Source organism: Sinocyclocheilus grahami, unplaced genomic scaffold (genome assembly GCF_001515645.1).
Source record: "Sinocyclocheilus grahami isolate Dianchi unplaced genomic scaffold, SAMN03320097.WGS_v1.1 scaffold684.1, whole genome shotgun sequence".
Lineage (NCBI taxonomy): Eukaryota > Metazoa > Chordata > Actinopteri > Cypriniformes > Cyprinidae > Sinocyclocheilus > Sinocyclocheilus grahami.
Window position 1 is genome coordinate 195962 of NW_015505863.1, and position 23766 is coordinate 219727.

Consider the following 23766-nt stretch of genomic DNA (forward strand, 5'->3'; position numbering starts at 1 on the left):
AAAGTGGGGCCTGGGGTATTTTTTAAAAAAAAAAAAAAAAAAAAAAAAAAAAACTTTTTATTTTTAATTTATTTTTTTATTTTTACAAGAGCCCCATGGAGTTTTGACAGTAAGAACCACCAGCATGATTACAGGGTGTCAGATCTCGTCCAAGTATATCAAACTCTCCCCTTTCCATTGAGTACACTTATTAAATGTGCAAAAAAAAAAAACTGACCGACTGATTGATTGATGGTGTGAATGTTCACCAAACTCTACACCTCACAACACCCCACTGCCCCCATCCCTTGCCAGCCTGCGTGGGTCTGTGTTTCGGCCTGTAGGGGGCACCGGTGGTGAGTATTGTGAAAGGGTAAGTACTGTGCCGGGGGTGGGAGGGAGTTTGAACAGCGCTGTGATTGGCTCATTGGTGCCATGGCTCAGATGCCCAGAAGTACAAAACAAACTTGATCAAGTATTCAGCAAACCTTCACTTTTTGTTCAAAAGAAAGGAATGGTATTTGTTTAAACTGTTACGCTACTCTTCAAATGTTTGGAGTCAGTAAGATAATTAAGAAATTAATACCTTAAATTGATATTCAGAAAGGCTCATTAAATTGAGTGATACATTTATGTTAGAAAAAAGTTCTAATTCTAATAAATGGTGTTTTCAAATTTTCTATTCAGCAGAGAATCCTGTAAAAATTATAAAGGTTTCCACATACATTTTAAGCAGCACAACTGTTTTCAACATTGACAATAATAAGAAATGTTTCTTGAGCACCAAATCAGCATATTAGAATGATTTCTGAAGGATCATGTGACACTGAAGACTGGAATAATGACCATCAAAGGAATAAAATACATTTTGAACTATATTCAAATATTTTTATATAATTGTAATAATATTACATGTTTTTACTGCATATTTGATTAAATAAATGCAGCATTGGTGAGTATACATTAAAAAAATCCTACCGACCCCAAACTTTTGAATTGTAATGTCTAAAATGTGTAAATCCACAGTTTTATAATATCTCAGGCCTGATGGATAATTATCTGTAAGTAAATATGAATCTGATTGAGTCACTCTTTACCTATTTGTCCCATACTTAAGATGGCCCGATTTAAGTTTTTGAGTGTTTGTGTGGGACCGTTCGTTGGTACGTGTGCAGTGCGTCCTAACGTTGTCTCTCTTGTTTTGTCTTTGTGATTTTTGGACAGTGCCATTCGGGAACGATTCCCCAAGCTGCTCAGACTGGTAGGAAATCCACAGTGTTTATCTGTTGGTGTAACATTATTAGCTTGAGAACATAAAATTGTGGTAACCATAAGAAGTGAATATGTAATTACATTCGCTCTTTGGCTTAATTGTTTATTAGATGCGTTGTTTGTCTGTTTATTGTTCAAACAACAGGATGGACACGACCTTCCACCTCCCATTGTTTTTGATTTGGAAGTTGCTCCTGCGACTCTTCCCCCCTGCAAGGTTTGGTCAAGTTTTCATACATACTTCACTTTGAGATGCCCATATTTGGCTTTCAGTCTTAACTTCTGTTTTACTTCAAACGCAGGCTAGCTACTTCTGCTCTGAAGAAATCAAGAACATCATCCTTTGCTTCCTGCAACAGTAGGTATTATTTGGTCTTTATATAAAACATTCAGATCAGTGTTCATGTATCTGTCTCACCCTCCAGGTATTATAGCATATATGACTCCGGAGACCGACAGCCCCTGCTGGACGCCTACCATGATGGGGCAGCTTTCTCCCTCAGCATTCCCTTCACCCTGCAGAACCCTTCAAAGTACAGTATACCTTCTCTCTCCTCTATCATCTAGTCAACATCACCACTGTTGACTTGTACTGAGCAGTTTGATCTGATCTTTCTTCCACATGGTCTGCTAACATTTACCTTGTTTTCATCAATCCTCAATGTCTACAGAAGTAGTTTAGGGGAATATCAGAAAGACAGTCGCAATATCAGACGTATGAAAGACGACCCCAGTAAGTGATTATTGAATAATCTAAATCAAGCTTCTGTTGTCTTCTAATTTGTTTTTGCAACATTAAGGCGCGATCACATTTCAGCAAAATTGTGCGGGCAAAAAACCCAAGCAGCTTTCTGTTGGTTAAATTATGTGAGCAATTTAAGCACAAGTAAAAACTGTGTGAGGAAAATTTTGCAGAGTAATGGTAAATGTGGCTGTGTATTGAGTATTGAATTGGGTCCTGAATCGTATGTGACGAGTTGTGCCATTTTCTTTCAGCTACACGGTTTCGTTTGATTAAACACACAAGATTAAATGTAGTGGCTTTCCTGAACGAACTCCCCAAAACTCAACATGACATCGCATCCTTGATCATAGACGTCAACACCTACACAGTGAGTCAAACTTGCATATTGCATATTTCACATTCAGATTTGCGGTTCTAATAGCGCCTGTGTTGTCTGCAGGCTACATTGTTGGCATTTACAGTCAGTGGAGTTTTCAAAGAGAGTGAGTTCCATCTAAAACGATTCAGAATCAATAGTTTACTCTGAACTGAGAGTGTTTTGTGACACGGAACATCATTTTCTGTTCGTTCTTTTAAGTAGATGGCAAATCCCGAGACTCATTCAGAGCCTTCTCCCGGGTGTTCATCGCTGTACCTGCTGGAAATGCTGGGTAAGATCTCACATATAAAAATCTATTTGGCTTAATGTGCCATTGGTCATATCATTGTAACATATTTTCAACTCTTCAGTCTGTGCATTGTGAATGATGAGCTCTTCATTCGAAATGCCACTACGGAGGAAATCCGACGTGCGTTTGTTGCTCCAGCCCCCACACCGTCCAGCAGCCCTGTGCCCACTCTGTCTGCCCCTCAACAAGAAATGCTTGCTGCCTTCTCCCAAAAGTCTGGCATGAACCTAGAATGGTCTCAGAAGTAAGGACTACAATACATGTTTATTATTGCTTTTGCTAGATATTTGTTCTGTTCCTAGATTTATATAAAGATGGATAGCTTGTCATGGTCAGAACTTTCTTGACTTAAAGACTTTCTTGTTTTTTCAGGTGCCTACAAGACAACGATTGGGATTTTGACAGGGCTGCTCAGATCTTCACCGGCCTTAAGGTACGCCAGTGGTTCACAGTAACAAATGCTCATGTGTCCTGCATTTATCTTATGAGTGTCTTTTTGTCCTTTTATTTTTTAATAGGCGCAAGGAAAGGTCCCAGATGTCGCATTCGTCAAATGAAGAGTTATTGTTGGGGGTTTTATGGAAACCCTAAACCGCAAGGGGTCTTCCTGATTCTTCCCACCCCCAAAAAATTCTGTAGTTATTTTTTTTCTCCATATTTTATGGGTTCTTTTTTTTTTTCCTCGAAAGAAAGTTCTCAATTTAATTTCTTTAAAATGAAAAGTTAAGTTTACAGAGCAAAAATAAGACCGGAAATAGGAAAAAAAATAACTTGGGAAGGCACTAAGACCATTTTTTCCCCACTATGCGGAAAAAAAAAATTAATTATTATTTTGTGAATATTTTTTCTCCCCTAAATTTGCGGTTCAAGGTTTCTGTTGAGTTTTAACTGTCGTCATGTCCAATTTGGGACAGATATGACAAATAAAGTACTTGTTCAATGCTTGTTGTGTTTTGTAAAATAAATATTAACCATGATCTTATGTACTAGACTGTAAGAGTGAATCATATTTTACTGTGAATTACAGCTGAGAAGGAAACTTATAAGACTAGGTTTAGTACAATGCGTCTCTATCAAAAAAGGTGAATGTGCCATCATAAATCATATTTGCATCCCGGGGGCACCCGTATATTGTTTTACGTCTGTTCTACTGTATGAAATGCTTCAAAAAAATCTCACCAAATTGGATGCAGTCATGAGGAAATGTTTATTGCTGCTTAGGTAACCACTATACTGTAGGTACAACAATGAATTATTGCCCCAAGTAAACAAGTTACTTCCTCACATGGGTTTCCCCACAGCATATGCAATAATGTTGTTCATTGTTGGGAATTTCCGTTACACTGTTTCTGGAATGATAATTGGGCAATTGGGTCTATGACAAGAGGGTGACAGACCATTCAGTGTAAACTGGTTACACTCAGTAACTCTTAAATCTCACTGAGAAAGTTTGGGGCCAAGCTGCAGGTCAGGCCTGTCCCATCAGGCTCCACGCTGAGCTTCAGGACCACTCCATCTTCAATCAGCATGGCATACCTGCACATTCACAACCAGGATCAGTGAGAGGCAATTGAGAAGTGAAAGTGTCAGTTCCACATGAAAGTGAAAGTCTGACTAAATCATACACTTATTTGACTGTCATCTTCACATTCTATGGAGAACTATCCTATATTTTTAACGTACGAGTAATTGTGGCCATTTGTAACTTGAATGTGTGAGACTTCCGGTTTCATCCACTTCCAGTTACTCTAGTCTGTTATGCTGCTTGATAGTACAAACTGGTATTTCTTATATAATTGTAATGTACTGTTGTACTTAAAAATACATTGGTTTATAGTGCAAATAATTTGACTGTTTATTGCGTTGTTTACTTTTTTTTATAGCGGCTAATGAATCAGAAGACTTGCACATTCACAGAAAATCATTTATTTCTATGTTGCAAGATAAAGTAGATATTGTAATCATGACTGAGGGACATGTTTTGGTCAGGAAGACGGTCATCTCACCTTTGAGACCTCAGATTTCCAAGCACCTGCATCAAGTGATCATTGTTCAGGAAGAGATCCACGGCCTGTACAGAGGAAAAAGAGGTTTATAATGTCGGCTGCAATATAACGAGTGAAAAATTTAAGGGGGTCTGAATACTTTCCGTACCCACTGTGTATATATATAGCTCAAGATGGGGACTGCATTATAAGTAAAATAACATTTAATCCAGTGATATTTCAATGGATAAAGGTGCTTTAAAAGCAAGTGTCACCTTTGTGAATGCTCCTGTGGGATCAGCCAGCATCCGCACCTACAATAAATCAACCGTACAATGACTCATTAGATAATTCCAGTCTCTGTCTATCTTTCTAAACCCTTAAAGAGACAAATTAGGCTGGGTTTTAGTAAAAAACCAAGTTAATTACGGGCGGAGAGTTTTCCCACCTTGCCGTCTGCTCCGTTCTCCTTTCCCCAGGCAGACATGACAAACACATCATTAACAGACAAGCATGCGATCTCATCCACACCTTTGGCTCTCAAATCCCCAGCCATCTGTATGAACCCTGGGAGATGAGTCTGAGAAAACAAGTTAATAAAGACAAACAAGACACTGTTACAGACTGCAATAATAGGATGACGAGAAATGTGCACATTTATTAAAAACTTTATTATTTTACAAATTAGATTTATTACACAGTTCTTTCACAAACTTACTATATAGGGGTCTTCAGACTTTTTCAGGGACCAACTAAGTGTCTCAGTTCAGGCCTGGCCATTACTAACATGCATATAGCTATACAGTATTTGTATTGCTTGTGGTGATGCATTAAAAAGCCATTAAAATTATTATTGATGTACTGCGCCACAGTACATTTTCTTATATTTTAATGTGTTATATGGATTTAGCTGAACTTTTAGCTTTAGATGAAGTGAACTTAATCATGTATTTTTGCTTAATGTTATTTTTTCCCCCCACAAAAATTAGCTTGAGATTGAAAATGAATTGGTGGATCCTATGTTGTAGAAGTTTGTTACATCTTAATGCCAGAAGATCCCATGTTGATACCTTTGAACATCCAGGTGTGAACGCTCCTGGCACACCAAAAAGCACTCCTTTTTTGCCCTTGAAGAGTTTGGCCATTGAGATGCTATTCCCCGGGTCTCCCTCCTGGACCGATACATCGGGAAGATGTTGACCAACCTGAAGAAAACGAAGCAGCAGCATGAATAATGCAGCAGAAGGCACATAAAACTGATCAAAAAGTGTCATGTCTTAATCCATTATTTATTATTGAGTCAATTAATTTCCACAGCAACACAAACACAAGAGCTCTGATGACAACAACTGTTCCAGTAAACTATCCAATTTCACAGAAAAAAAAAAGTTGGACACGCTTGACTTGACTGAATGGTTCTTGTGATCTTATCCTTATACTTGGAAACTCTGTCATGACTCACTCTCAACAAGGACCTGGTATTTATATAACAAATGTTTTTATTGAACTTAGAAAGGGTCAAACTACATTTTATTGAATTTAATAGATTTGTGCAATTCTCCAGCAATAAACATAAAAAAAAAATTATATTAAAGACAAAAATAATGATAAACCTGTACAAATACATGAATAACTGTAAGATCTAACACGGCATTTCTGTTAAATACTGTTAAATGTACAGTTCTTGGAAATAAAAATAAAAAGAGTAAGTAATTAATAATTTACAGAGAGGGTTTATGTTACATCTACTTATGATGAGCTTTTATTCATCATCATATGGCTTTCTCTTTCCTGTGTTTTTATGGTGGTTGCCAGTATATTATAAATGAAGACAATACATTTTAGTACTTTGGTATATTAATATTAAACGAGTTAATTAAATATACCTTTTTACTGAACATGTCATTTGAATCCATAAATATTAAAATGTTGCTACTATTTCTTTTAGTTCTGGCAATCACAGCTGCTGTTTTTACAGTCTTATTTTTAACAGGGTAGATAGAATTTATCAAACCAGTTTTTTTTTTTTTAGAAACAAACTAGGTTAGATCGTTTTAACAATAACTCAAATAGTTGATAAACTCCAGAATTTGTTTAAAACAGAGTTTAAATAATAATAATAAAATAAAAAAAAAGAAAACTCATTTTTCTTTTAGATTTAGATAGTACAGGGATACTTTAATGAGCATGTAATGTAAAATAGTATTGATTTATTTTCTCTTTTCTCGTCATTTTTGGTCATGCATAATAACTACGTAATTCCTAAAGTAACGTTTATGTTTTGTCGTATTAGTTACTGACACTTGTGTCTGCTAATGTATGAAAATCTTTGTTATATTGTTTCGTTGATCATGTTGTTGCATAAACTTAAGTGCCACAAAATAACAGCATTTCTTCTCGCTGCGCATATTAGTTCAATATTGAATAAATAATCTATAATATTTTAATAGAAGTAACGATGCTGTCATCAGTGTTGGGGAAAGTTACTTTTAAAAGTAATGCATTACAATATTGCGTTACTCCATAAAAAAGTAACTAATTGCGGTACTTAGTTACTTTTTATGGAAAGTAATGCGTTACGTTACTTTTGCGTTACTTTTTACATCTGGACAGGGCTTGCTTGTTTGTTTTTAAAATAAAAAAGTTTGATTTTTGGCAAATATAAAAGCCTTTTCATTCTGAGTTGCATTATTTTTATTCATTTTTAGGAATACTGAATCTATGTTTTTTTTTGTGAGTGAGATGAACTAATGCATATTCATATTTATTTTGAACTACAGTAACATCTTCTGATTTCTCTCAACATGGGGACAGGAGAGCTGTCAATCAATAAATTGAAAAAAAAAAAGTAACTTGCGTTACTTATTTGAAAAAGTAACTCAGATATTCTCTCGTAAATTAAAAAGTAATGCGTTACTTTACTAGTTACTTGAAAAAAGTAATCCGATTACGTAACTTGCGTTACTTGTAATATATTACCCCCAACACTGGCTGTCACACGAACTCATCTCCACAGAAAACACGCGACACGACGCGACAAACGCGAACGCTCCCGTTCTCATCAAAAGCGCAGAGAAGAGTTTCCAGAAATATTAACGTTAGTTCTGCCGCTTCACTCGCGTTGTGCGCCAGGCCTACAAGGAAATGATTTACTCCCTTCACTAATGTCTGACTTTAACTGGTCGCATTTGAATAAGTATCAGGAAAAGACAATCGCAACAAAAATCTCAGTCTGCTTACGCAACATCACGGACACCAGTGAAAAACAACCCGTGCTTGTCTTATGAAATGCGCGTAATAGAAACACTCATGGCCGCCACAGTATCCCAGAAGCATCTAATGCGTTTATTTTCGACGACGCGCGGCGAAAATAGTGCCAAGGTCATGCGCAACGCTAACGCCAGTCCTGTCTCTGGATGTCCTTCTACAGTTCTTACCTGGATCGGCATGCTGGCGATGCGTGTGGAGTGCAGCAGTCTAATGCAATGGGCGGCACGGAAGCCTTTCTGTAGAAATGTAGTGGAAATCATGGGGTTTTATAGGAGCAGCAGCGACTGACACAGCAGCTCAGCAACGCCTGCGGGAACACAACACTCATCCAGCCGCCAGGTCACGCCTCCCGCCCCGCTGCTTATTAACTTAACTTTATTACACGATTAAAGATAATATACTGGTATTAGGACAGTAATTAACTGTTAATGCTGGCTGAAACAACAACAAAAAAAACTACTACACCTTCACTGTCTTTTTTGGGGGGGGGGGGGCTGTGGGCATAGTAAAATAAATTACACACATTTAAAATATGCTGAGATTCTATTTGATCTCTAGGTCAAATGAAACTATATGCTTTTCACAAAGAGAGTTAATGCTGATATTTATAATGCTGATGTGAATATATGAATATATTACTTTAAATTATGTTCCTCCCCCTCCTTTTGTGGGGTGGGGGGGGGCTGTGTGCATAGTAATATAAATTACACACATTTAAAATATGCTGAGATTCTATTTGATCTCTAGGTCAAATGAAACTATATGCTTTTCACAAAGAGAGTTAATGCTGATATTTATAATGCTGATGTGAATATATGAATATATTACTTTAAATTATGTTATTGACTATATATATATATATATATATAAACATGGTAACAGAGTTGATCATCCACTGCTGCTGACAAACATAACAGCATAGAACTTAAGACAATGTGATAAAAAAGAGAGAACCTTTCATTTGTCCTTTAAGAGCTTAGTTTCTGGAAGGAGGAAGATGTAATTGCAACAACTGGGATTTTTTTCTTTGTGTTTGGAGTTTTGCAATAATGAAAGGGAAAATATGATGGCAACAGGGTTGAGGCATGACTTCTTCTTTTTTTTAATAATGCATTATCTCACCTACAAATTGAATATGGAAAAATATTGATAGCTAGAAGTTTTCGTAAAATATGTCTGCAGGGAAGCAGCAAGTACAAGGATAAATGGGGGACAGATTCTATCTGCCCACAGGTCAAGGGAGCCAATTATAATTTTTAAATGTCATTTTTAATAAGAGGGCTTAGACCAATATACAGTCAGAGAGCCCCGAATTTGAAATTGTTAGCAGTGGACACCAGTAATATTTATTGGGGAAATTTACAAATGAAATGAGGTATCGGTCTAAATCAGAGACATTAATGAACTACCTCTTTCACACCTTTAACACAATATGAGTTCCAGTTAATCATGCTGGAAATAATACAGGTTTATTCCTAAAATTATTTTAATGTCATACAGAACACTCAGTTAGGGAAATATGCTGAACATGGGGCAACTTGTAATACAAAATAATTACTGTAGCCAAATAATGGCATAATGACTTGTATAATCATGGGAATAATGGCTTGGCACAGTTTCAGAACATATCATTTGTCATAGGAATATTGTAATGTCTCCCCACAGCATAAAAAATCAGCAGTGAGAAACTGCTGTACCAATTTTCCCATCCTGAAAGACTTTTTCAAATGACTTTTTTCCGCTGAAACCATCCGTCTTAAATTTCACATATCGGAGGAACACCAGAAAAAACAATCATTACCCTTATACAATATATTACTGTTTGTGACACAATATGTTAAAAAGCATTAAAAAAATATTACTTCTTGTCACAGAATCAATTTTATCTACAGCTTCATATGCATTAAAGGATAGATATTTTAGTGTTAAATGTTGTTTAATAACAGTTTTTTTTTATAAACTTAACATAAAAGGCTCCCGGCAGCCCAACAAAAAATAGGCCTAGAACTTTAGAGACTACGAGTGTGAACCCTTAACCGTAGCCCTCACGATGGCGCTGAATCCCCGCTGGTCGCGTTCAATCGTGTGGTGTCATACAGCACATAACCACACGGGGGCAGCAGCACGCACACATACAGTATATAATGCAGGTGGCACGAATGATTGTTTCTCCCTCACAGCGAACACAGGAAGAGTTTGTGCATAGGCACGCCACCACGGGTCTTGATGCTGTAGAAGGTGGTGAGGGCCCGGCCGGCGGTCTGCCTGAGGAGGGGCAGGGTGAGGAGGAGTCGTCCCGCACGCTGGGGGTCGTCAGGGCGTCGCTGCACCTCCAGCTCCAGCAGAGCCTGATGCAACAGGTCCCGTAACTTCTGCACAGCCTCCATGTCCTCAATGTACACCGAATCTGAAAGAGAGGAAGACGACGACGACAAGTGATTAGACCCTCATTTCTAAATAAAACCAATGTGTCACTCTTGCAAAGTTGTTAATTTATGTGAAAGATCAGAAAAACAATTAGTAAATTATTCAGTCATATGACATTTTGATGAATTTATACAGTAAATGTTTTTATGCGCAGACATTCGAACTCAAATAAAACATTTATCCACCTCAAGTGAGCGCACACATTTTTTGTGCGCAATTAGGATATTTTTTGTATATTTGTGTTTCCATCCAGAATTGTAGGGGTCGTCAGGGCGTCGCTGCACCTCCAGCTCCAGCAGAGCCTGATGCAACAGGTCCCGTAACTTCTGCACAGCCTCCATGTCCTCAATGTACACCGAATCTGAAAGAGAGGAAGACGACGACGACAAGTGATTAGACCCTCATTTCTAAATAAAACCAATGTGTCACTCTTGCAAAGTTGTTCATTTATGTGAAAGATCAGAAAAACAATTAGTAAATTATTCAGTCATATGACATTTTGATGAATTTATACAGTAAATGTTTTTATGCGCAGACATTCGAACTCAAATAAAACATTTATCCACCTCAAGTGAGCGCACACATTTTTTATGTGCAATTAGGATATTTTTTGTATATTTGTGTTTCCATCCAGAATTGTATGCATTATATCAAAATCTGCATAAACGTATGTGGATGTAAACCCCCCCCCCCAAAAAAATCACATTTGGTGACATGAACTGGCAGAGAGCGAAGCCATTTGACCAACAGAGGACCTAAACATCACAGATCTACCTCATGGCTGAATTCAAAGAACACAGCTGCAGGTTTGCAGTGTAACTGTTTTGTAACGCATTTTAAAATGCTACTGATTCCGGTGATGAGAAGCTGAATTTTCAGCAGCCATTACTGCAATATTCAGTTTCACATGATCCTTCAGAAATCATTCTAACATGTGGATTTAGTTCTCAAGAAATATTTCTAATTATCAATGTTGAAAACAATACTGTAAATTCAGTTCAACTTCTGAATAAAAATATAAATATATTTTTTATTATGTTATATAATAATGCTAGTATAAATTTTCACATTTGAATGTATTATCATTTGTGATTTATTAAAAAGGATTCCTAGAGCGTGACATCCTGTTTGTTCTGCATGCTCCAATGTGGCCACAGCTTTACGAGGATTAATGCTAGAAATTACAAATGCGTAATTGTGTAACAACAATTAAAGAAATCCAAAACATATAATATGAATCTCTCTTGCTAATTAACCCTTGCCACGTGTGCCAAAGTTCACTGGCCCATGAATAGTTCTTTTGGTGGGGGTCAATGTTTATCATGTACACACAGATATGTGAGGTGTAAGGAAGAGGTCTTTTAGGTGTGTTCAATATTCAAAGCATGCAACTCTCAGTATTTGCATAACAAATACAAATTCTGTGGGTGAAGCAGACACAGGGGTTGAATTTATTATTTACAGTAATCAAAAGTTTCATGGGTTCTTCCGGGTGGGGGATGAATTTATACAAAGCAGACGGTGACGAGAGAAATTTACGTTTACAACACAAAACAGAATACGTTCTGGTCTTAATTACTGGGTGACTCAGTCGGGTCATGCCGGTTTTGATCAGAAGGTAACCGGTTGGTACATTCGAACTCAAATAAAACATTTATCCACCTCAAGTGAGCGCACACATTTTTTATGTGCAATTAGGATATTTTTTGTATATTTGTGTTTCCATCCAGAATTGTATGCATTATATCAAAATCTGCATAAAAGTATGTGGATGTAAACCCCCCCAGAAAAAATCACATTTGGTGACATGAACTGGCAGAGAGCGAAGCCATTTGACCAACAGAGGACCTAAACATCACAGATCTACCTCATGGCTGAATTCAAAGAACACAGCTGCAGGTTTGCAGTGTAACTGTTTTGTAACACATTTTAAAATGCTACTGATTCCGGTGATGAGAAGCTGAATTTTCAGCAGCCATTACTGCAATATTCAGTTTCACATGATCCTTCAGAAATCATTCTAACATGTGGATTTAGTTCTCAAGAAATATTTCTAATTATCAATGTTGAAAACAGTACTGTAAATTCAGTTCAACTTCTGAATAAAAATATAAATATATTTTTTACTATGTTATATAATAATGCTAGTATAAATTTTCACATTTGAATGTATTATCATTTGTGATTTATTAAAAAGGATTCCTAGAGCGTGACATCCTGTTTGTTCTGCATGCTCCAATGTGGCCACAGCTTTATGAGGATTAATGCTAGAAATTACAAATGCAATTGTGTAACAACAATTAAAGAAATCCAAAACATATAATATGAATCTCTCTTGCTAATTAACCCTTGCCACGTGTGCCAAAGGTCACTGGCCCATGAATAGTTCTGTTGGTGGGGGTCAATGTTTATCATGTACACACAGATATGTGAGGTGTAAGGAAGAGGTCTTTTAGGTGTGTTCAATATTCAAAGCATGCAACTCTCAGTATTTGCATAACAACTACAAATTCTGTGGGTGAAGCAGACACAGGGGTTGAATTTATTATTTACAGTAATCAAAAGTTTCTCAAGAGAGAAATTTACGTTTACAACACAAAACAGAATACGTTCTGGTCTTAATTACTGGGTGACTCAGTTGGGTCATGCCGGTTTTGATCAGAAGGTAACCGGTTGGTAAGGGAACAAAATATAGACTGTGGAATTAATGAGTCATTAATAGGAAAATCTTGACAGGAAGTGCACCTGAATTGGTGAGTGCGATGGCCTTGAGCATGACAAACTCCTCGCGGTCCAGCTGCAGAACCCTGAAACGGCGAGCGAGCTGGCTGATGGCGGCGTTGAGTTCAGTCAGACCGGCCACACGAGACATCTCCTCATCCAGCACAAAGTCCTCAGCAAACACCACCTCGTCCTCACAGCCGAGAGAACGGTACGCCACCCCCAACACCAACACCTCCAGCCACACCGACTGCAGCACGGACATCTGGTCAGCCAGTGACAGCGAGAGAAAGCCTGGATGAGCGAGAGAAAAAAAGTAGAGGTTAACGCTACATGTCCACTGGTGAAGAAGAATACAAGCTCAAAATGCACACAGATGCCTCGTCTTAAATGAATGCAAAAGGTTGGTCAAAAAAAATCAGATGGGTGTCAAAATATTAGAAAACCACTTAACAGTTAATTTTGATAGGCTGCATGATATTAATACTGCTATAGTTTTTTTTTATTAATACTGTATTTTTATATGAATATATTTTTGTCTTGGTACTGAAATTGGTGTTGAGATTCTGAGAAACTGCATTTGAAATATGAATTTAATTCAATATAGTAATATGTAACAATGTGAATCTCCAGCACAGTCGGTAGATTTAGAAATGCTTATGACAGATGTCACCACCTTCACCTCATAGAGACTGACTAGTTTTCGCCACTTATTTGCATAAAGTTGAACATTTCTCAACTGTTTGACTCTGTCAGCACTGTTAATCCCACAATCAGATCTAGTGTTATGTGGAGTGCAGAGAGCAGGATAAGAGTTGTTGTTGAAAACCGAGGCACGGTGGACACTCACAATAGTGCTCTAAATTTAGAGGTCTTGAAAATAGCCAGAGACTGACAAAAGCAGTTGAAATCGCTCCTTCCAAGACTGAACTCAGACAGCAATTAGGAGAAAAGTCTTCCACGTTCTGACTGTAGCTCTGACTCACCTGCTCCAGTTCCCTTCAATTAAAATCTTTCTTCAGGCACCTGTTCTCTACAGACAGCTGTGATTGATCAGCAGATGTAGACAAGAATGACTCCTAACAAGCGATTGAGGTGTTCTGTTGTTGGATGTAATAATGAACATAGCAGTTGTCATTTACTCCCGACATCTGAGCCGCTGAACTCGCAGTGGATTACATTGTTTCTGAAGGGAATGCGCCCCCGATCTACATAAATGCGTCTATGTTCGTGCGAATCATTCATGATCCAGCCTCATCTACAGAAGGAACGAGTATATTGTTTTGTAATGAAGCTTTGCAAATCGCCTTTCCTAATAAAGTGCTAATTAGCAAGTTTCACGATGAATGCGGCTAAATTTTTTTACACTACCATTGAGAAATTTTAACCAAACTATGTTACAGACTTTTCATTAAGACCCTAAAGAATCATATCAACTTGTGGAAAATGGGCATCCTATGACCCCTTTAATTACCTAGATCAACAGCTTGCATGAGTAAACATGATGAATAACTTGTACCACAAAGGAAAAGAGGATATTTCAAGAAGAGAATGTCTGCTAATTTTTGCACAAAGGAACCTTTGCTACTACAATTAATACCATTACGCTATTTATTTCTAGTGGAAAAATAGTAGCCCTTCATTAGATCTGGTCCACAGTGCAAATTATTCTGGCCAATTAGCTTATTCCGTCACCACAATTACCACTGTCTTGACAGACGTAAAGAAAAAACAAAAGAAAACAATGTTCATTTGGTTTTTACCTGCCATTTAGGGGTGGCATGGAATAGATTAAAGTGCCCCTATTATACCATTTTTAAGGTTCCCAATATTGTTTTGGGAGTATCCTACAATAGGTTTACATGCATGCAATGTCAAAAAATGCTTTTGTTTTCTCAAAATATGCATTTAATATCACCTCATTTTCCAACAATTCTCAAAGATTTGTTCTAAGTAGTTCTAAGATTCTAAATCGCTTATTTCCCTTAGCCAACTCTGCTCTGATTGGTCAGATGGTCCAGTCTGTTGTGATTGGTCTACCACGTATAGCACGTGTCGGAAACTGGGTTTTCTGTTAAGGGAACATGGCGACCATTGATGCTCCCTGGTTTTCATGGTGCTTTGTAGGGAGTGAACGTTTCTGTGCACTGGAATGATTTTGCGATTGAGACAGCTTCCCTGATCAGTGCCCTGAGTACTGAACTAGGGAGCTGACTGTTTTCTGATATAAAACCCTTTGTGCCCTTAGTCAGCCAATCAAATAAGAGCTTACCAGATCGAGAAATTACTTTCTAGTTTCATGTGCAATATGAATCAGACAGTGAATCATGCCGTCAAAGGCTGAGACAGGCAGAACTATGTGGTAGTTTTACTTTAGCTTAACTTAAATAACGAGTGTGAGTAACTGGTAGCTCAACCCCAGAATAGCTTCCTTGACATTGTCTCTTTGACAACAGTCTTGCTGTTCCTCTTCTTCCTCTCACTTACCAGGAATGTGCTTGGCCCAGCCGATGATGACAACTAGTTCCCGGTCGGCCAGGTCGCAGAGAGTGGTGAGTGTGCGCTGGGCCGTGTCAGGCTGCAGGGGGTCTGGCATAGCAAACAGCTTTTCTGGCTCCGCCACCAGCAGATGAGACACAATGATGCTGGATGAGCCTGAGAGAAACAAACTAAACATTACTCCGCTGAATAATCAAATCATGTTTATGCAGCAGTAATTGCAGGCCATAAAATTTCATTAAAACATTTTTAATTTTTTTTTATTAAATTATACATCAATTTTAAATTATAGATATTTTTCTATTATTACTATTACCCTTCTCCCCCTCTTTCCTTAAAGGTATTGGTGCATTCTGGTACGTAGCATTCTCCACCTCCGGGCGTCTCTTGTACTTCTGCCGTCCGCCTCGAACTCGGTCCAGGCGGACACCTACACCACACACAGAAAGAGGATTAGGATATTGGCACTGCCTGTGGATCACTCTGTACACTGAGGTACTTAGGTATCATAAGAGAGAGGACTGGTTGTGCTGGCCAGGTGCCACCTTACCTTCTTTGAGCATGCCTACTTTGAGGCACTTGGTGAAGCGACACGCCTGACAGGCCTTCCTGCGGCGCTTGGTGATCTCACATTCATTAGAGGCGGGGCAACTGTACTCAATATTACCTGTTGGATGGAGGTGAAGATGTTATACAAAAAAAAAGTGTTTCCTACAGAAGTGTGTTTTTGCAGTGAAGAGCTGAGGGATTCTTGAGAACGATTCAAGACATTAACTTGTGAGTTTATTTAAGTGACTCATTAAAAGGAACCAGCTCAAAGGAGACATTTGTTTTCAAATCAGATTATATTTGTTATGCTATATGTTTATTTGTGTGCATCTAATGAAAACAATGCAATAGAAAAACATGCTTTCTTGGTATAATTTCAAAGTACACAATTTTTTAAATCTCATCACATTCAATTCTAGATAAATATGACTTGTTTTGCCAAGAGGCTGACGCAGCGGTGATGGCTCTCAGGGGGCAGGAAATACTGATTCACACAACTACAGGGCTTGGCTTACTTACAAGTTATCTGTAACGAGAAGTGACTCTGTTACGCAGCATGACATGCTCACCCTGTATGGTTCTTTTGAAGAAAGCCTTACAGGCTTCACAGGAAGCCACTCCGTAGTGGTAGCCAGACGCCACATCTCCACACACCAGGCACAGCCTTTTGGGAAGCGTGCTTAGTGTATACTTGCAGCGGCCTCCTACGCTACCGGTAGAGCCCTCTTCGGCTCCATCCGCAGCCTCCTCCTTAAAATGGCAACGTAACGCAGGCGTGTAAGGGGGCGGGGAGTAGCGACCAGCGCTTTCTCCTCTGGATCCCCCTCCTCCACTCTGAGAGGAGTCTGAGGACGCTCCTCCCGGGCTGGTCCTCCCACCGCCACCACCACCTCCTCCATCGGGGCTGCTGGGTTCAGCCTTTATGTACAAGTCGGAGCGTCGCTCTCTGGAAGACATGATACCTGCAGAAAAAAATGTGAGACACTGAGGAAAAAAGAGGGACCTTTTCAGTTTTAAATTCATCATAATCATCATCATCATCTTGAAGGTCGAGACTGGATGTTTCAACATCTGATTTGGGTCACTTTCAAAATCTTGTTTTAAATCGGACATATACAGTATCTCACAAAAGTGAGTACACCCCTCACTTTTCAGCAACCATTTTAGTGTATCTTCTCAAGGGACAATAATATAGAAATTAAACTTGGATATATTTTAGAGTAGTCAATGTGCTGCTTGTATAGCTGTACAGATTTACTGTCCTCTGAAAATAACTCAACATACAGCCATTATTGTCAAAATAGCTGGCAACAAAAGTGAGTACACCCTAAGTGATAACAGCTGTATGTCGTTTAACAAGGCAAAGCCACATGTCCTATTCATCATGTTCATGTTTTTGTCTGCTTGACAGGACCATACAAATTTGTGTATCTTGTTTTAGAGCAGTTAAAATTTGGTGCTTTGAGTACAATTCTCTCATACTGACCACTGGATGTTCAACATGGCACCTCATGTCAAAGAACTCTCCGAGGATTTGAGAATTAGAATTGTTGCTTTCCACAAAGATGGCCTAGGCTATAAGAAGATCTGTAACACCCTTAAACTGAGTTGCAGTACAGTGGCCAGGGTCATACCGAGGTTTTCTAAGATGAGTTTCACTCGGAACAGGCCTCGCAAGGGTCGATCAAAGACGTTGAGTCCTCGTGCTGTGCGTCAGGTACAGAAGCTGGCTTCAAAAAACAGACGCACGAGTGCTGCCAGCATTGCTTTAGAGGTTGCAGAAGCGGGAGGTCAGCTTGTCAGTGCTCAAACCATACGCCGCACACTGCAACAAGTCGGTTTGCATGGCCGTCGTCCCAGAAGGAAGCCTCTTCTAAAGCTGGCTCACAAGAAAGCCCGCAAACAGTTTGCTGAAGACAACCTGTCCAAGAGCATTAATTACTGGAACCATGTCCTGTGGTCTGATGAGACTTAAGATCAACTTGTTTGGCTCAGATGGTGTCCAGCATGTGTGGCGAAGCCCTGGTGAGGAGTACCAAGGAAATTGTGTCTTGCCTACAGTCAAGCATGGTGGTGGTAGCATCATGGTCTGGGGCTGCATGAGTGCTGCTGGTACTGGGGAGCTGCGGTTCATTGAGGGAAACACGGATTCCAGCATGTACTCTGACATTCTGAAGCAGAACATGATGCCCTCCCTTCAGAAACTGGGCCGAACGGCAGTTTTCCAACATGATAACGACCCCAAACACACCTCCAAGATGACAACTGCCTTGCTGAGAAAGCTGAAGGTGAAGGTGATGGAGTGGCCAAGTATGTCTCCAGACCTGAACCCTATTGAGCACCTGTGGGGCATCCTCAAGCGGAAGGTGGAGAAGCGCCATGTGTCTAACATCCAGCAGATCCGTGATGTCATTATGGAGGAGTGGAATATGATCCCAGCAACAACCTGTGCAGCTCTGGTGAATTCCATACCCAGGAGGATTAAGGCAGTTCTAGTTAACAATGGCGCTCACACAAAATATTGACACTTTGGACACAGTTTTGACATATTCACTAAGGGTGTACTCACTTTTGTTGCCAGTTATTTAGACAAAAATGGCTGTATGTTGAGTTATTTTTAGAGGACAGTAAATCTGTACTGCTATACAAGCTGCACATTGACTAGTCTAAAGTATATCCAATTTTCATTTCTATAGTATTGTCCCTTGACAACATATAATAAAATGGTTGCTGAAATGTGAGGAGTGTACTCACTTTTGTGAGATAATGTATCTGATTTTCAGACATTTGACATGTACATCAAAATGAATGCATGGGAATTACTACGTGTGAATCCTGAAGGTTAATCATCAGATTGAAGACATGCATCTAATATCACAGAACAACCAGGGTCAGAAATCAACAATGGAAATTAGCTGAGGTTTAAATATCACCTCTTAATGGAAAAGATCATTTGTGAGGACTACTACTCAAAAAACAAACTAAATCCAAGACTGCTGTTGTCAGCCTAGTGCATCTTGGCAGGTCATAATGCAAAAACAATCGGTTTGTCTTAAGAGAATGTAAACAGGCAGGACAAAAAAACAAAAAAAACAATGTGTGTATAAATATTGAATATGTGCATTAGGCCTTACAGTGTAAACTCAGCATAAACCTCCTTTAAACGAGAAATTTTAAGAAGCAATAAATGACACAAATGAATTTTTTCTGTAATTATGAAACTGCTGTTTATTTTTCAGTAATCCTTGCTCTTCCTTCCATTCAGTTAACACGCAGGTGCATGCTGAGCAAGCAGACAGCATTCAACGAAAAAGCACCTATATGTTCTCACTCTCTCAAGCGTTATGTTGGGAAGTCTGTGAACTGTTTCCTTTGTTTTCTCCACGGAAACCACCGAACAAACCAATTTACTACAATTAATCAAACATCCCAGCGGTACCCAAGAGAGAGGACAATGTAAGAAAGTCCTCGAAACGGTCACAACAGCAGCTCCAAGCAGGTAATACATTCAGACGGAGCATTTTAACCGGTATGAATACATGGGTTCAGTATTAATAAATTACCTTGAAGTGTTGCTATGCATAGCCATTCAAAGAAAAGATCTACACGCATCACATATAGCAATTCAAATAAATGAAGATATATTACAAGGGTTCTCCTAGAGAGCAGGACACACATATGGACATGACAGAATTCTGCACAAATCTGTCCATAATCCCAGTGGCATGGCCTCCTCCCACACCAGATTAGGTTCATTAATCCAGGAGAGAGAACCAATCCTCTAATTATACCTCCACAAATGATGCCCTACAGACTCTGAAAGGTACCCACGGTTCATAAACCCCCCCTCAGGGACAAACTGACCCATCATGCCATTTCTTAAATTTGCTGATCTTGCCATTTTAAGCATTTCATGAGAAATGTTCTATCGCATTAACACATAAAAAAAAATTACTCAAGAAGCAGAATGACTGCCAAGTAGGGAACACAACCAACAATGACATCTGCTCCTCGTGATTATTGAAGCAATACAGGGTTTGTGGACTTCCTGATTCAGATACTAGTCATTCATTGTATGAACTATACATAGTTTAATGCACAAATACTGACTCACATCATGACTATACAATATCTGCCACTCATAGTATGGTCAAAAGCTACATTTCTACCTCATTTGTCCTCAGGGGCGTCGCTAGTGGGTGGGTGGGGGGTTGGTGACAGAGTACTTAGGGCCCAGAGAACTGTGGGGCCCGCAACACCCTAGAACACGATTTAGAGGGGGCCCCATGGCAAATTCAGTGCAGAGGGCCCAGAATTCCTAGCGACGACCCTGCTTGTCCTAGGCGGACATCACACACACACTATTCCCCTTTCACCTGATTGTGTGTGCGCTATGTTGCAACTTGTGCCCCAATGCCTCCAAGTACACTGTACTTTCTGCCAAACACTTTTCATGCTGCCACACTTGCATAACAACCGAACTTTGAATTTAACCTATACCAACAGAAAAGACCGCTTGTATGATAAACATGGAACACGTGAGAGAACTGTTTCTTAGTTAAAGCAAATCCACAGTAACAGTTGTAGAGTTTACAAGTCACTTGTTCTCATTCTTTAGTTTTGCCCTGTTCATGGAGTATTTTGCAACACTTGGAGTTCTCCAGGGAACCTAATAATGACCACGTGGCTACAGTGAGGACACGCGCCGCGGTTCACAGGAGGCAAAGGATTCAATCGCTCATCCTGAGGACAAGCTGAGATCTCCAAATCCCTCATCAAGGTGAAGGAACCGGATGATGGAGGAACGTTCCTGTTCAAACACATGTAAATGACAGACTACAAAGGAAAAGGGGCAAACTGATCATGTGGTGCCAACGACCGTCATCACACACGTGCGTCTCTCCCGCAGGGGTTCACCGATGTGCGACATCCGATTCGGTTCATTACATAGAAATTAAGGACTTTAAACGGTGAGCTTGTTTGAAATTTGACGTGGTGATGGGAAGTCCAACACATTTGCGTGAGTCGTTTCTTTCGAACAGTTCGTTCCAAAGAACCGGTTCAAAAGTGGCTCTTTTGAGTCATCGCGTTATTACGTAATCACGTGGTCCCTGTCATCTCGGCGCGGCATATTTTTTGCTCTAAAACGCTCCAGTAAAGCCGTATGCAGAGGCGGACAAAGTACTCAACTCCATTACTTGAGTGAAAGTACAGATACTGCTGGTCAAATATTACTCCATTACAAGTAAAAGTTGTAAAGACAGATTTTTACTCAAGTAAAAGTACAGAAGTACTTGCTTTTAAAAGTACTTAAGTAGCAAAAGTAAATTTCCTTTTTTATGTCAATGTTGTATGTAATCCTTGCAATACTTCTGAAGCAACTTACAATACATTACACCTACTGAATACACTGACTAGCCTGTAGTATCTTTGGAATAAAGAGCTTTTAGAATGTTAAAAACCTATGGGGGGAAAAATTAACACCCTACCCACCCCCACAAAAGCAGGATGGTAGTGATCTCACAGCTCTGACAGTGTGTGCACACATCTAAGTGTAGCCATTCATCCACATTTGAACAGAGTGGACGGTGAAATCCTGTTAATACAGAGTGATAAGAAAAAAAGAAAAATCAAACCTGCTTTAAAACCCAGCAACACAACTGTAGCTGTATAACTTTTACAACAGAAACAATGCTTTAACAAAAAATCAAAACAGCAAGATTTTGAAAATGCTGTCTAATCGCTCTTGCAGTACTTTGATATCATACACAGAACAGTCTGTGCAGTGCTGCTTCAAGTCTAACACCTTTTGTGTTTTATTAGGAGACGCACAACAGTTCTTCTGTAGCTTTATAGGTAATATTTTCACGTACACAATTTAGCAAAATCAGACAATATTGTGTCTAATATAAACCACAATATTAACTTATTATTATTGAATTGTTGTAAATAAATATCATATTTGGAACTGGGCAGTGTTCAAAAAATGCTGGGAAAGCTCTTCATGTAGCCCCAAGAGTGATTACTGATAAACTGTCTGAAAAAAAGAGGTTTTAGAGAAGAAAGAAATCACCCACTGACTTTCAAAGCTGCTAACGACTTTCTACTTCGAGGACCTTGATAGAAATGTAGTGGAGTGAAAAGTACAATATTTGTCTTTCAAATGTAGTGAAGTTAAACTCATAAGTTCCCAGAAAAAATAACACTCAAGTAAAGTACAGATACTCTAAAAGTGTACTTAAGTACAATACTCAAGTAAATGTACTTAGTTACTGTCCGCCTCTGGCCGTATGTAGGCACATTGCTGTTTATTAAGTTTGATTATAAGGGAGCTTATTGCAATTCATATGCCTCAGTTCAGTTTGTTGCAGTCATGATTCAACTCATGAAAACAACGTCTAAATGTAACGTTTATTTACACTAAACTAACATCCATTTACATTTCTTGACTGAGATTTTGCAACGTGTTAAAATGCCATTTAATAAAACCAAATCGCTTGTTTGCGTACCGTTGATATAACTGTTATACAATCAAATCGTAAACATATTTATGTAATCATAAATGAATCGCAAATATATTTTATTTGTGCTATCCAGCTATAAAAGCAACTTATTTTTCGATCCAACTCCAAATTCTCTTATCATCAAATCACTCTCCGCTCATTACGAATCGAACACGACGGTTCTCGGTTCAAAGAGTCGGAGTTGTTCACTCGAGAACCGCTCTTACCGAGTCAGTCCGGTTCCCTAAAAAAGATGACTCAAAAATAGCAATTCGTTCACGAGTCGGACATAGCTAATATGAATGTGAAAACGGCAATATTCAGTGTGCTATTTTGTAACTTTATCAACCAATTCAAACACTTCCTATAGTATAGCTCCTATAGTAAATTCATACAGGATTGATGCTTGGTTGAATTCGTGAGTATGAATTCTTGTTTTGCCTTTCCATTATGTTTAAAAAGTTTTAAAAGTCATTTTTTGTGTTTAACTTTGTGTTGCTCCACACTCATAAGAACAAGCCAAACTAGCTTAGCTTTCGCTAACTTACCTTTACTCATTGAAGATACGTCCCACCTCCACACGTCTCTACCGGAGAACATGTATCCAAAAATAGCTATTCATTGACTCACCAGCTTTCAAACACAAAGCAATCTGTCTATGTTCCCATAAACATGCCTGAATAAGCTTGGTTTAGTTAGCAGTGTGCATCTTTGAACTTCACTTTCCCCCCAACAAACGTGTCATGAGTCACAAGCTGCCTGCAGGAGGGAGGAGAGTTGCTCAGCACTGCAGCCACGCATTTTTACTAAATATATTCAAATAATCAAGCAATAATGACTGACGAAAAGAAAAACCTTAAGCATTAGTGACTGATTATTTCATAATATAATGTAAGCGAAGGGCAAAGAATGAGGCACTGAGGCAAGTCGTTTGATTTTCTTCAGCTCAAGGCAGATATGTTAACTTTGATGCAATGAGAGAGAAAAGGTCAAGAGAAATTCAGCGACTCAAAATACAGGTCTGAACTCAAATAAACAGATCTAGGATTATATACATTGATATATGATCTATGTGTTTTATAATTCGTACTGCTACTGTAGATCCCATATTCATATCCCATATACATTTTTAATATATGATTAAAAAA

General features: G+C 38.8%; 3 protein-coding genes across 4 annotated transcripts in view; 1 reads left to right on the plus strand and 2 right to left on the minus strand.

Annotated features, from left to right (window-relative positions):
• LOC107559416 (nuclear RNA export factor 1-like) overlaps window positions 1-3579 on the plus strand; it is a 23006-nt gene extending 19427 nt beyond the window's left edge. Inside the window, exons 11-21 of one of the 2 annotated variants that reach the window (XM_016243230.1) lie at window positions 1204-1240; window positions 1397-1468; window positions 1554-1609; window positions 1677-1784; window positions 1923-1984; window positions 2248-2363; window positions 2436-2478; window positions 2574-2646; window positions 2726-2908; window positions 3037-3097; window positions 3183-3579. In XM_016243230.1, coding sequence (XP_016098716.1) covers window positions 1204-1240; window positions 1397-1468; window positions 1554-1609; window positions 1677-1784; window positions 1923-1984; window positions 2248-2363; window positions 2436-2478; window positions 2574-2646; window positions 2726-2908; window positions 3037-3097; window positions 3183-3221 — 850 coding nt within the window. In that variant the 3' untranslated portion in view covers window positions 3222-3579. The remainder of the gene's footprint in view (window positions 1-1203; window positions 1241-1396; window positions 1469-1553; window positions 1610-1676; window positions 1785-1922; window positions 1985-2247; window positions 2364-2435; window positions 2479-2573; window positions 2647-2725; window positions 2909-3036; window positions 3098-3182) is intronic. The other variant, XM_016243231.1, reaches the window with a different exon arrangement.
• A 273-nt stretch (window positions 3580-3852) lies between these two features.
• LOC107559417 (peroxiredoxin-5, mitochondrial-like) lies at window positions 3853-8265 on the minus strand. Its single transcript, XM_016243232.1, has 6 exons — window positions 8087-8265; window positions 5720-5854; window positions 5098-5229; window positions 4925-4963; window positions 4671-4735; window positions 3853-4200 (listed from the first exon to the last, which is right to left on the minus strand). Exons 1-6 carry the CDS (start codon window positions 8177-8179, stop codon window positions 4095-4097), a joined length of 570 nt encoding a protein of 189 aa, XP_016098718.1. The 5' UTR covers window positions 8180-8265; the 3' UTR covers window positions 3853-4094.
• Window positions 8266-10093: 1828 nt separating this feature from the next.
• esrra (estrogen-related receptor alpha) lies at window positions 10094-23405 on the minus strand. Its single transcript, XM_016243218.1, has 8 exons — window positions 23167-23405; window positions 16685-17077; window positions 16117-16233; window positions 15883-15996; window positions 15555-15722; window positions 13092-13361; window positions 10610-10707; window positions 10094-10228 (listed from the first exon to the last, which is right to left on the minus strand). Exons 1-8 carry the CDS (start codon window positions 23216-23218, stop codon window positions 10094-10096), a joined length of 1347 nt encoding a protein of 448 aa, XP_016098704.1. The 5' UTR covers window positions 23219-23405.
• Window positions 23406-23766: the final 361 nt, after the last annotated feature.

What these genes read in the sequence shown, in the direction of transcription:
- esrra (XM_016243218.1), bottom strand. Translation starts at nt 23,218, where the DNA reads ATGTTCTCCGGTAGAGACGTGTGGAGGTGGGACGTATCTTCAATGAGT. An exon ending in CTTCAAAAGAACCATACAGG is followed by an intron (nt 16,234 to 16,684) that starts GTGAGCATGTCA and finishes TCCATCCAACAG; the next exon opens with GTAATATTGAGTACAGTTGC. An exon ending in TGCAGCGACGCCCTGACGAC is followed by an intron (nt 10,229 to 10,609) that starts CCCTACAATTCT and finishes CGCCCTGACGAC; the next exon opens with CCCCAGCGTGCGGGACGACT.
- LOC107559417 (XM_016243232.1), bottom strand. Translation starts at nt 8,179, where the DNA reads ATGATTTCCACTACATTTCTACAGAAAGGCTTCCGTGCCGCCCATTGC. An exon ending in AGAACGGAGCAGACGGCAAG is followed by an intron (nt 4,964 to 5,097) that starts GTGGGAAAACTC and finishes GATTTATTGTAG; the next exon opens with GTGCGGATGCTGGCTGATCC. An exon ending in GGAAATCTGAGGTCTCAAAG is followed by an intron (nt 4,201 to 4,670) that starts GTGAGATGACCG and finishes GTGAATGTGCAG; the next exon opens with GTATGCCATGCTGATTGAAG.